Source organism: Colletotrichum spaethianum (assembly GCF_022836535.1).
Source record: "Colletotrichum spaethianum MAFF 239500 DNA, contig04, whole genome shotgun sequence".
NCBI classification, from domain to species: Eukaryota; Fungi; Ascomycota; class Sordariomycetes; order Glomerellales; family Glomerellaceae; genus Colletotrichum; species Colletotrichum spaethianum.
In genome coordinates, this window is record NW_026054774.1 from 927,291 (window position 1) to 938,624 (window position 11,334).

At 55.1% G+C, this 11,334-nt stretch overlaps 3 protein-coding genes and 1 non-coding gene across 4 annotated transcripts; 2 read left to right on the forward strand and 2 right to left on the reverse strand.

The window, feature by feature from the left end:
* Positions 1 to 173: 173 nt before the first annotated feature.
* ColSpa_02278 (acetylcholinesterase) lies at positions 174 to 1,518 on the reverse strand (the record flags this gene model as incomplete). The annotated part of the gene is made up of 3 exons (XM_049268490.1): positions 174 to 775; positions 828 to 1,245; positions 1,303 to 1,518. 3 exons carry the CDS (start codon positions 1,516 to 1,518, stop codon positions 174 to 176), a joined length of 1,236 nt encoding a protein of 411 aa, XP_049124447.1.
* A 59-nt stretch (positions 1,519 to 1,577) lies between these two features.
* ColSpa_02279 (fatty acyl-CoA hydrolase precursor, medium chain) lies at positions 1,578 to 2,194 on the reverse strand (the record flags this gene model as incomplete). The annotated part of the gene is made up of 3 exons (XM_049268491.1): positions 1,578 to 1,763; positions 1,819 to 1,995; positions 2,069 to 2,194. 3 exons carry the CDS (start codon positions 2,192 to 2,194, stop codon positions 1,578 to 1,580), a joined length of 489 nt encoding a protein of 162 aa, XP_049124448.1.
* Positions 2,195 to 5,337: 3,143 nt separating this feature from the next.
* On the forward strand, positions 5,338 to 9,076 carry ColSpa_02280 (uncharacterized protein; the record flags this gene model as incomplete). The annotated part of the gene is given in 4 exon segments (XM_049268492.1): positions 5,338 to 5,459; positions 5,514 to 7,107; positions 7,119 to 8,021; positions 8,105 to 9,076. 4 exon segments carry the CDS (start codon positions 5,338 to 5,340, stop codon positions 9,074 to 9,076), a joined length of 3,591 nt encoding a protein of 1,196 aa, XP_049124449.1.
* A 711-nt stretch (positions 9,077 to 9,787) lies between these two features.
* On the forward strand, positions 9,788 to 9,900 carry ColSpa_tRNA_062. Its single transcript has 2 exons — positions 9,788 to 9,825; positions 9,857 to 9,900. It is a non-coding gene; the product is annotated as a tRNA-Leu (tRNA).
* The last annotated feature ends 1,434 nt before the right edge of the window (positions 9,901 to 11,334 follow it).

The window sequence follows — 11,334 nt, forward strand, 5'->3', positions numbered from 1 at the left end:
TAGGCATGAGATTCAAGATTATGCAATAGAAGCCATCAAAACACCCCGAGTGCCATCTCATCCAAGCTGGTATCAACCCGCTATCTGATCCCAGCCTCGTATGCCGATAAAACTACACGCAACGCCTCATTATCCACTATGCCTAGGACCCGTCTACTCGCCTGGGCGTCTCTCTATTGCTCCATAACTTCTATGGTGCTCTTCCAGAAATCACACCGTGACTTCTGCCCGTCATCGACGTCCTCCATGCGGTTATTTTCCAGCTCAAACACATACCGTGACTGATTCCTCCCCCAGGTGCCCCAGTCCGGCGCGCCGTCGAGCTTATACGTGTTTGGATTCAGGTCCCGGATGAACGATATCCAATACTTCATCATCAGCGAAACGATCGGCTTGTTGTACGTGCGGAAACTGTCTGGTGTCGGACACGCGTCAATGCCGAAGATGGCGGGCGCCTCGAAAACGTGCGGGACGCCGAGCCCGGAGGCCGTGTTTTCTTTGTCCTGAACGTTGAAGCGGTAGGCCCAGCTCGTGGAGGAGCGGTTCGCGGCCGCGTAGGCGTTCATGATGATGTTGGCCGGGCAAATGAAGGTCGTCTCACCGTAGGCCTGGCTGGCTGAGGGGAACCAGGCGTTGTGATTCGGGAGAGCCGTCATGAGGGGGTACTTATCCAACATGGGGTCGGTCTCGTTCTTTGTGAGCTTTGGGTAGTTGTCCATCATGAAGGAGACGAATTCCTCCTGACTTGCAACGTTGGCGGCAAAGACTGATCCCTCTGGAGATGTGATGAGCAACGAGATCTTCGAAAATGTAAACAGCAGGCTTACCGTTACTTCCAGTGCCGAAGAGCACGGGCACTTTAATAAAAGACCCTTTTTCGTAAAGCCGGTATGGATAGTCCCGAAGCAAGTCGCCGTCTATACAAGGAGTCCAGTAAAAGCGCGGATTTTCCGATCGTCCTGGGAAAGGCGAGGCGACATTGGCGTCCTGAATCGCTCTGATGTCTTTGCCTCGAAGGCACCCCATCTGGTCCTTGTCGTCCTTACAACCCACCTTCTCTACAGTCTTGTTGAACTGGTATTCGAGTTCGGGCACGCGGGGCTGAGCGGGAAAGAAGACGGACTCTGACATGGCCCCTATGAATAGCTTGTCGTCCCTTCCACCATAGGCAGCGAGGTGGAGAGCCACTGAACCTGCACCGGCTGACAGACCATGGATGACGACGTGGTTTGGATCACCGCCGAACTATGAATCGACCGAGTCAGCACGGGTTTGGTGTGGTTGTGGGCTTTGCAAATTCACCTTTGAGATGTGAGTTTGTACCCATTTCATCAGAAGTCGCTGGTCCAAGAGTCCCACATTCAACTCTCCGTCCTTCCGGATGCGCTCGCTCGCCAGAAACCCCCATAAGCCGACTCTATAGTTGAAATTGACAAAGACGATGTTCTTGCCGGAGACGTCGACGACCTGAGAGCCATTCCAGTTAGGGTTGGCATTGGAGGTGTAACCTAGGGCCATGTTAGATAAGGACTCTGGCCAAAACGCCCGGTGAAGCCAAGAACACAGTTATGCAACACTCATTCCGCGAGAGGATAGCGCAACCGAGTGAAGAGAGGTTTACCTCCGCCTTGGATGAACAACCATACAGGGAGCTTCGAGTCGGGCGTCGTGTTATTAGGCGACCAGACATTGACGTATAAACAGTCTTCGTCTTGACCCGAAGTAGGATAAGTCACATCCGTCCCCAGGCATATCGGCCCAAACTGGGATTCGGTCAGCGTGACAGCAATCGAACGGCTGGACAGCAGGACATCTCACATCGATAGCATCTGTTGTGCCTTCCTTGGGTTCGGGATCCTGAGGGGCGCGCCATCTCAGATTTCCTATGGGAGGTGCCGCATATCTCATTCCCAGAAACTGGTTCACGCCGCTGGGGAGCACGTTCCCAGCATATCTCGCGTAGCCGAGATCGACCGTCACCCTTGGCAGGTTGGCCTGTCACCCAGCGTTAGCCGTTTCGATGCGCGACACGTAAAGGTGGTGGGTAATGCGAGACATCAAATCGAACCTCATCTGGCGCAGTGAGATATTCGCGAACGTTGAAGTAGAGAACGACAGAGAGGACCGCGAGGATCATGCTTGCGATGGCAACTGGCGCAGAGAATCTCCGCCAGTCGAACTTCCTCCTCTCCATGGCAGGTTGAGGGAGGGGTGAACATGTTTCGAGGTCATATGGTCCTGCGGGCTGCGCTGCGGGATCCCACGTGAGAGCCACCGTGGGAGCAAGCCCGGCTTGGGGAGAGAAGAGGCCGAGCGGGGGAAGAGACGCGAGACTGAGAGACTGAGAAAGTGCCTAAACTAGCGGTAGCTGCATGTCGTTTCCGAGGAGCGATCCGTGCCAGGCTCACAGACTCGCTGCAGCGGTAAGAAGGCGCGGGTAGGACGCCGAAGATGAGTCCCAAGGAGGCCGTGGATGAGTCTCCGGACAGCCTCGGGTGCGCAAATGGGTGAAGATATACCGGTTGAAAGAGAAAGGGGGAGCCACCGATAGGAATGACAATGATATCGCTGAGAACGAACTGGAAGGTTGAACCTTGGCGGCGCCGAACACGTCTTGTTAACTTTCCCTTGGCCCTTTCTACCTTCCCCTAGGGGACCTAGTAGGGGTAGTGCACGGGGAGGTGGGAACGGCGGGCTTGCCAGGGTGCTACGGTATTTGCCCACTTCACGCAACGCATCTTCCGTCCACCCACCCTGGGCCCCCATGCTGACTGCACTGCAGACTTGATAGGGGGCACGGCCTGTGTCAACGCACGGCCAAGTTGCAGGTCGTGGTGACGTCGTCAAAGTCAGGGCCGCGAGGGCTCCTCTGATCGGCTGGCGCAGCGTTCTGGAAGCCAGAGACACCCTGTGAAGAGGTGCTGCGAACCCGCCGAGAACCACATCCAACAGCATGGGTTGGAGAGTGGGGAACTCTATAGGTAGGTACTGTAGGTACTGCAGTGTCGGCGTCACGGTAGTAGCTGTTTACCGAGACAAAAACAAGGGCGTTCGTTGTCTTGTCTCTAAGCGGCCCGGAGCAAACATCCCTCACGGAACTCGTTCAATTCCTCGTCAAGTAAACCCAACCAACCCAAGTCAACGCCAGGGAAGCAGAGAGTTTCTCCGCGCTCAAACAGCATTGGTAACAGGGAGCTCATGGCACGAACATGCAATAGACGCGACAGTTCCTCCCTCTGCGCAGGGTGCCACTGGCTTGGCGCTTCATCTGATAGATGAGCTCCAATACATCGTACGCACGCAGCCGGTTGACGAGCTCCCATCCTTGCCCGGATGCGTGTTCTTCTCCTGCCAAAGATCAAGATTCGTGCGTTGATCCTTATCCTGTGTCGCGGTGTTCTTGTCACTCCCTGCTTCTTTGGCGTCACTGCTCTTTTTTCAGTAGCATTTGATCGGGGTAAAACTGGACACCGTTCAGGGAACCGTGGCTGAGATGAAGCGAGAAATACTGGGGAAGTCTCCAGTGGCCGCGGGGGCGGCAGTTGGACAGAAACAGAGCCGGAGAGACACAATTGAACTGTACGATTTTCAGTGTTGCCGTATTCCGGCTCGGTGCCGAATGGTGTCCGCATTTAGGTAAGCTTGCAAAGTAAGAGATGAGGTGGTGAGGCATTGAAGACAGCTGACTTGCCCCGTGATACTGTCTGTCAGACTCATCTTCCTCGGGCAGAGACAAACCCAGGCTGTCTTACATATCGTGTCCTCTTGTTTCTATTCGACAAGCGTCTACAAGTGGCGGCATCGCCCGTGCATGCATCCACTTCGCGGACGGTGTTTGAACATGACAGCCAAAAATAGCAGCAGCGTTCGCCCGGAGGGTGTTTGGCGTCTCGTTCTGGTTGGAGTCGAAAAAAGGCCGGAACACCCCACGACAATATTTTGCGTGTTTCCGCATTCGGTAATTCTGCAGCTCTTATGGCGAGTCGCCGTGTTCTGATGGAGGTTGCTGGCTAATCGTTGGAAGAGAGTTGTGATGGGCGGTTGGTTGCCTGGATTCGGGTGAATCACTCACTAAGCCTGGAAAGGATAGCCTGCAGTAATTAGGTGATGACTTCCAACCATTTTGCAAGAATGGTGAAGGACAAAAGGCAGAGGACGTTGCCATCAATGGCTTATCTTGACACAGCCAGTGGAACGCCTCCCTGCATATCGCGTGTTGCCGCTCAGAATATGCATCCACGTTTCATTCCCCGGGGCGTCAACCAACAGTGTCCAAGGTGCACCAGTCGGAGCAAGACTTGGATGCACCTTTTTCTTTCTTTGGTTTTCGAGGGTGCCGACAATCGTCACCAGTCTGATGTGGTGTATGGAGCAGGCAGCCGATACTTGCGCGAGAGAAAAAGGAGAAGAAGACAGGAGAAAAGAGGAAGAAAAAGAAAGGGCAAGGTAGAATCAAGAGAGAAAAACAATCAGTTTCAAGTTACTTGTCTTAATGTGCAGCATCTCGACTCTGTAGTAAGACACAGCTCAACTGGCAAGGGTTTAGGCTGGTGAGTCAGGGGGCTTCTGATCGCCAGTTTCTGATGCGCCGACCAACAGAAAACAACAAGTAAAAACCCTGGCGGCTAAGAGGATGGAGGAGGCCTTGGTGCGATGGACATATATATATGTTAGTGTGATTATGTTGTGTTGGGTGGTGATTTGCGACAGACAACCCCTGTGAGAAGATGAAGCCGAGGGGATGAACATGCCGCTTAACAACCGGTACTCGGACTATGCACCCAGTCGACGCCTTGCCAAACAAAAGGGTCCCTGGTCTGTTTGGATGTGTTTGCCCACCAGAGCGGAAAGATCTAGACAAGGTCGGTTTCGGGCTGGTCGGGTACCTTCCGATAAGGTGTCAATGCCAAAAGAGCGGGTTGGGCAGGGGCGGAAGAGCAGGCAGACAGAATTGCACCTGGTAACTCTTGGGGTTCTTAGAGGATGCTAACTTCAGGTGGCCATTAGCGTCGCTCCGCCACTGGCTGCATACGTTCGCGCGCGCGCACACACGCAGACGCAGCCGCAGCCGCAGAGCAACAGGAAGACCGAAAGAGAGAGAGCGGGAGAGAGACAGACACGCAGCACCTGCGATCCCTCACTCAGCTCACACTGGTGTGCCTCTTGCCGTTTCTCTTCTTTGCTTTGCGTTTGCATTTCTCCTTCGTCTCAACAACGGCCCTTTCCAAATCCTCAGACGATACATCATGACATTCACTTCCCGCCCCTCTCTCTTTTAGCCTTGCAGCGACAGCAACGACGCACCGAACGCAAAGCAAGCGGGCTGTCCTGCACATCATGGACAACAGCACCGACACTCGCCGACAAGGAGAAGGGCAATCGCGGTCGTCCATTGACAAACCCCCCATTCTTACCCCAGATCCCGCTTTTGATCGACTGCCCGACGAGATCATCGAACAGTCTGTCTTTGCTGCCTCCATGCTTGATTGCGTCGTCCACTGACATGGCCTTAGGATTCTCCAGCTTACCGATCCCGACTCCTTCGCGTCTCTTGTCCTCCTCAACTCGAAATGGCGATCCGTGTCCCAGCAGGCCCAACTCTATGCCCTCCACCTTTCGAGGTGTCAGTCCTACGCCTCAAGCCATCCCTCCCTCCGCGAAGCCGACGTCAAAGATGACGACCTGCCGCGCCTTAGGCGCCTGTTCGCCAGAGAAGTCAAGCGCAATCTCTTCGAGGCATACTTGCGACCGCGCGAAACCGTAATCAAGCTTATATCCAATTCCATCAGCTCCTCCTCGTGCCCTGGCGGCGAAGGATTGCAGTTCAGCCCGTCTCCCCGCGGCCACCATATTCTGGCCTACAACTCGTCGCGTATTTACGTCCTTGATGTGCGTGGGAAGGACATCGACGTCAAGAGGGAATTCAAGATACTGCGTCGGCCTGTCTCAACCTGCATCAAGGACGATGGCTCCATGCTGGCTGTCTTGTCTTCTGCGATGCAGGTTGACCTTTACGATCTAGAACAGTCCCCGCCTCGTCGCACCCAGTCCTTGATATTGGATAACCCACCGCGTACGATTGCGCTATCTCCTTGTGGTTCTGTTCTCGCTGCTGCTTACGAAGGAGGCATTGAGGTATCCTTGGTCAACCCTGGCGCGCTTCCCACGGACAGGAGAGCGGTGAAATGTGATGGAGTCGACGCTCTTTCCTTCTCCTTTGATGGCACTCAGATTCTCGGAACTACCATCCACTCGTCGCCGCCGACCACAGTCATCCTGACGGCCCCTTACTACGATCCTGGCAACCAGATCGCTGATGATAGTATCAGCGCGCTCTGGACAACGTCGATCCTGTTCCCCAATACGAGCCGTGACTGCAGCCATGCTGTGCTTTTGCAAGATTCGGGCCAAGAGGAGGCGAGCTGGACCTTTACTTATGATCGCAGCTTCGAGACTTTCAGAGCTGTACGGATTGACGATCTGCGAAACGGTACGACTTACTTCACCGGACCAAAACCAGATCCAGGCTCTCAGGCCAAGCTCACACCTTGTACCCTGCCTGCGGCTACCTTCCACGGAGACCTCGTTAGCGCTGGATTTCAGGGGAAAGACATCTGGCTGTACGGCGTGCCGGAAGATCTCGATGCTGTGCCCGATTTCAACGCCGCAGGCGCTGATGGCTTGTCGGCCTTGACTGGACAGGGACGGAGAAGCAGCAGACCCCCGTCACGATCGCCATCGTCTCGGGCGCAAGAAAACCCTCGGGTACCACAGTGGCAGGTGCTATGCGACAAGCTTCGAAACACATTCGTCTGGGGCGCCAAGATTGCAGAGCTGGATGGTGTCAGCACAGTGAAATGGGTTGCTGGCTTTGGGGAGACATCGGCACAAGAGCGTCTAGTTATCGCAGCCCGCGGCATCTCACCTGGAAAGTCAATTGTCGAAGAGGACGACATTGACTTCATCGATGGCGGAAGAGTTACTCTTCTTGACTTCGACTACAGCCTTGATGATGGTCAAAGGACAGAGATCGAGATCGAGGTGGGAACGAAAAAGCCCGAGGTGCTCGAAGAGGAACAGAGAGACATCGATACCGAGGTAGCCATCGTACGCCGCAGGACCGTGGCGCAAAGGCGGGGGATCGCGGCGCGCTGATGCGTGCCGCCACGAGTGCGGCTATTCGGGGGAACCCCTTACCCCCGATGCCACCCATGCCACCCATGCCACAGCCTAGGGAGGAACCCGAAGCCAGAAATGAAGACGACGACGATGACGACGATCCGCTCGTTCCCAGACGCATAGGAGCACCGCCGCGGATCAACGTTCAGGAGCCAGTTTCGTCTTCGGCTCCTCAGGCAGGCGAAACCGCTTCGATGATCGAGGAGGAGGAGGCCGAGGAAGCTGTGGAAGCTCCTTACTCTCATGATGGGCCCCGATCAACCAATACCCTTCGTCGCGCAGCTACCGCTGCTGCCATGAACAGAAGCCGCAATCCTCAAGCGCCAGTTGCCGGCCCTGTAGAGTATCGGCGAGCGGACGGTCGACGGGAGCACCCGCACGAGAGTGATGCAGACAATTGGGTCCCACCACCGCCGCCGTACCAGAAAGACGACCCTGGTGACTTGCCTGCGTTCCTGCGAAACGCCATCATCACTCCCGCTGGCGTGCAAATCCAAAGCCGGCCACCACGGGTTCAAACAGCTGCACCAGCTGTTGGAGCATCGGCTTGGCCCCTTCCAGAACGACCGACCCTTGCTCAAACATCAGGTCGTCCTCTGAGTTACCACGAGCCTGCCGTTAGCCCGCCTGCTAACGTTGCCCATCATCTTCGCATTGCTAGCGATACGACGACGCTGTTTAGCCGCCCGCGCACTGCCGACTCGACTCGCCCAACGTCCGGCCCCTCTGCTCATGTTGACGATGACGACGATATCTACGACGTTTCGCCACCAGACTCACCACGTCTAGCTGCAAGGAATCCTGATGATGCTGAGGTCATCTCACCGCAAGACCAGCGCATCGTCAGCGGGCTTTCAGTGTCCCAGGCATCCAATGATGATAATCTGCAAGGTTTCCAAGCAGGGACTCCGGAAGTTTCGCCCAGCGCTTCGGCGGCCCAGTCGCCTCCCTCTTTGGGCCTGCAAATACCCCAAGTACATCCTCGAGCGCTACGGAGTTGCAGCAGGCTCAGCCAACATCCACTGCCGATGCACCATTGGTTAGACGCTTGTCCAACGCGCAAACCTGGCCAAGATCTGCTCAGCCGCCGGACGGTTCTCACCTGCATCCAAGGGTCGAGGCCTTGAGCAGCCATCCATACTCTGCTCCTGCGACCAACGCAAGGGTTGACGAGATCATGGGAGCTTCGCTAGCGGCCCCTCCTGGAGCGAGCCAACCGGCGCATCCTCAAAACCACGAGCAGCTGTCCCCGTCTCGGCCCTGGTCTGGCAACTTCAGCTCAGTTCAGCGTGTCCCAGTCGGCAGTCGCAGGCCTGGTTCTCGTCGGGCATCTGTACCGCAACCTACCGTTCAGCTCGAGTCGCGAGTCGATGTGCCAGGCCAAGGCAGCAGCCTGACGATCGAGGATCAGCCCCTGATCATAAGTACGCCTAGTGGCGTAACGGGCGCATACGATGCGCCCACGCGCCAGCAGTCGAATCGCAGAACTGACATGCCCCTGCTGGCCCCCATTCCGCGTCACCCACGCCCAACCCAGTCAGGCTCTATACGGCCTACCGTAGAACGGTTGGAGACCATTTACAGTGCCAATACCAACGCCGAGGCATCTGGCAGCAGGAACCTTATCCCGGCGTGGTTACAGGCGCCATCAACTTTGTCCACGGCTCGGCTGTCACACTCATCGGTCAACAGAAGGCCCAGTCGCGCCGAGCGGAGCGCAGCCAAGAACATCAAAGACGCCAAACGACGAGGCTGGAATGGTTCAAAGAAGAAGAAGAAAAACAAGAGGGTTAACCACGAGGTTGCCAGCTCGGCTGCGTGGACGGATGTTTCCGCGGCAAGCAGGAGCGGAGCCCATGGCAAGTCAGAAAAGGATAAGAAGTGTACTGTCATGTGAAATTATTGGTAATAAGCCATGCTAGGCACGTTGATGTGCCTGCAGTCTTGTCTTGTTTCAAGTACCTGAATCTTCATGAACGGAAGTTTAGCATTGGAGTTGTGGGACGGAGGGACGCATTTGATGGCTAGGCTGGCTTTTGGTCTAGACTACTAAGACAAACAACTTGAACATGGGAAGGAAAAGAAATAGGTGTGCTTTGCCTCCGTCCTCTATCGCGCTGGAATACACAGAACAGCCGCAACCGCTCACTCGTTCAACATTAATTCACAAGACCGGGTGTACGTCGATCTACGATACCAATTTCCTTGCGCAAACCACCTCGCACAACTCAATTGACTCTGCAACCCCGAAACTGTCAATCCGTAGTAATGTATGTTGTTGCACCTCGCAGCCCCAGCGCCGAACTACGCGAGTCAGAAGGCGATGTTGTATTGAAACTCGTTCCATATGAGATGCTGCCACAAGACCACCCACACAAAGCTGTCAAACAAGAGCCTCAATGCGTCTGTAGGGCGTTGGATGCCGGAAATAGGCTCTCGAGACTTGCAGCTCTCGGCAACATAAGAGGAAGAGCGGTTGCAATTCTTCTACCTGTGAGATGACCGATTTGCGCTCTTAGCTGGATCGGCGTTGAGGTGTACGCCGCTCAAAAGCGGGGTGCTCAACGCCGCGCTACTTATTGCACAAATCATTCGCTATTTTCAACAAGGTAACTTGGCCGAGCGGTCTAAGGCGCCAGACTCAAGCGAAAGCTTCATCCTTCCCAAAGGATGAGTATTCTGGTCTCGCAAGAGGCGTGAGTTCGAATCTCACAGTTATCATTTTGGTTTTTTTGGCGACACACTTTTGAACTTGTCCGAGAAGGAGAGGTCGCCCACCGGTTCGCCCCGACACATTGAAACAATGAGTGGGAGATGGGTTGAATGGTCGTTGTGGTCTGTAGAACTGGTGGTTTTGAACCGTGCACGGAAGACGGTGAAAAACGATTGGTTCGAGGGGAGCGGTTTTCTGTCTTACCCGTGCTTGACGTGCAAGCTTCCAACGTCTTGATGTCCCATGCATGAGGGGTTCTTGACCACGCTCGCCAATACAAGTTCTTTTGGATGGAAAGCCTGGCTGTCTGTTTGACACTCTTTCCACTTGTATTTTTGATGAGCTCTCACGACTGCTCAGCAGCGTTGAAACTAGGGGGCACCACTCTGGCGACGTCTCGTAATCTCTCATTGACCTCCTTCCAACGCCGAGATGATGTCCTCTTGGCAGCGACTAAGTGGCATGCATTATCCGAGTGCCGATTCTGTCAAGTTCACGTCTTGATTCGGGGAGACGTCGACTGATATGACGAAGTAAGAGGCATGTCCGTCATGGTCCATGGTTTGAGGTAAGCTGCTAGATTGTTCCCGGAGCGTCTTGGTCTCCAGGTTGTCTTCTGTTATACGGGTCCATTGCCTGTTCGAGGAGCCGTAGCCCTTCGAGGAAGGTAGAAATTTACAAGCCGGCACACCAATGCTTGGTTCAATCGTCAACCGAACACCCCTCGCACTCTGGTCCTGCAGTGCCACAAACAGGTTGCAAGTAGCGGGAGACATCAGACGAACGACCACCGTTTCGACCTTCTCGTTCCACCAGGCCAGCCCGAATCCGTCTTCGTCCCTGGTTCCCTCGACTCGCGCGGCGCACTCCCACTCCACAAATCCAGCGGGGATGTTCGAAATTACCGACCCCTGCTCCATCAGATAACTTTTTTCTTTCGTCTGCTTCCGCATCTGATAACCAGCCCGTCGGCCATCCCGCGCGGGGCCCGAACCTCTCCATCCAGGGTACAAGGCACCTCCTTCTCACCTCAAGCTGGCCAAAAACGAGCGTCGTCTTCAGAGGGCGGAACCAACTCGGCCGAGTCAATCGAGCCAGCAGCTCCATCCGCCACTTTTCAGCTGCAAAATTCCTCACGCAGGAGCACCTCTGCAAACTGCAGAGAGGCACAGCCCACGAACCGGGCAGAGCTGCTCCATTGGGCCAGGGACCCGATGCAACAGATCCGTCTTGACCTCTTGGCGATTCTGTAGCTCGTCGTTTCCCTCCACTACGATTCGGACAGGAATATGATCTCCACGTGATGGAGTCAATAAACTGTCAACCCTGAACGGGGAAAGGGTCCAATGCGGTGATGTATATTAAAAGGATGGCAATAGCCGTTCATGATGGCGCGCTCTGCGGCTCCGCTGAATAGATTGCAACCCTCTCTGTCTCTCGTT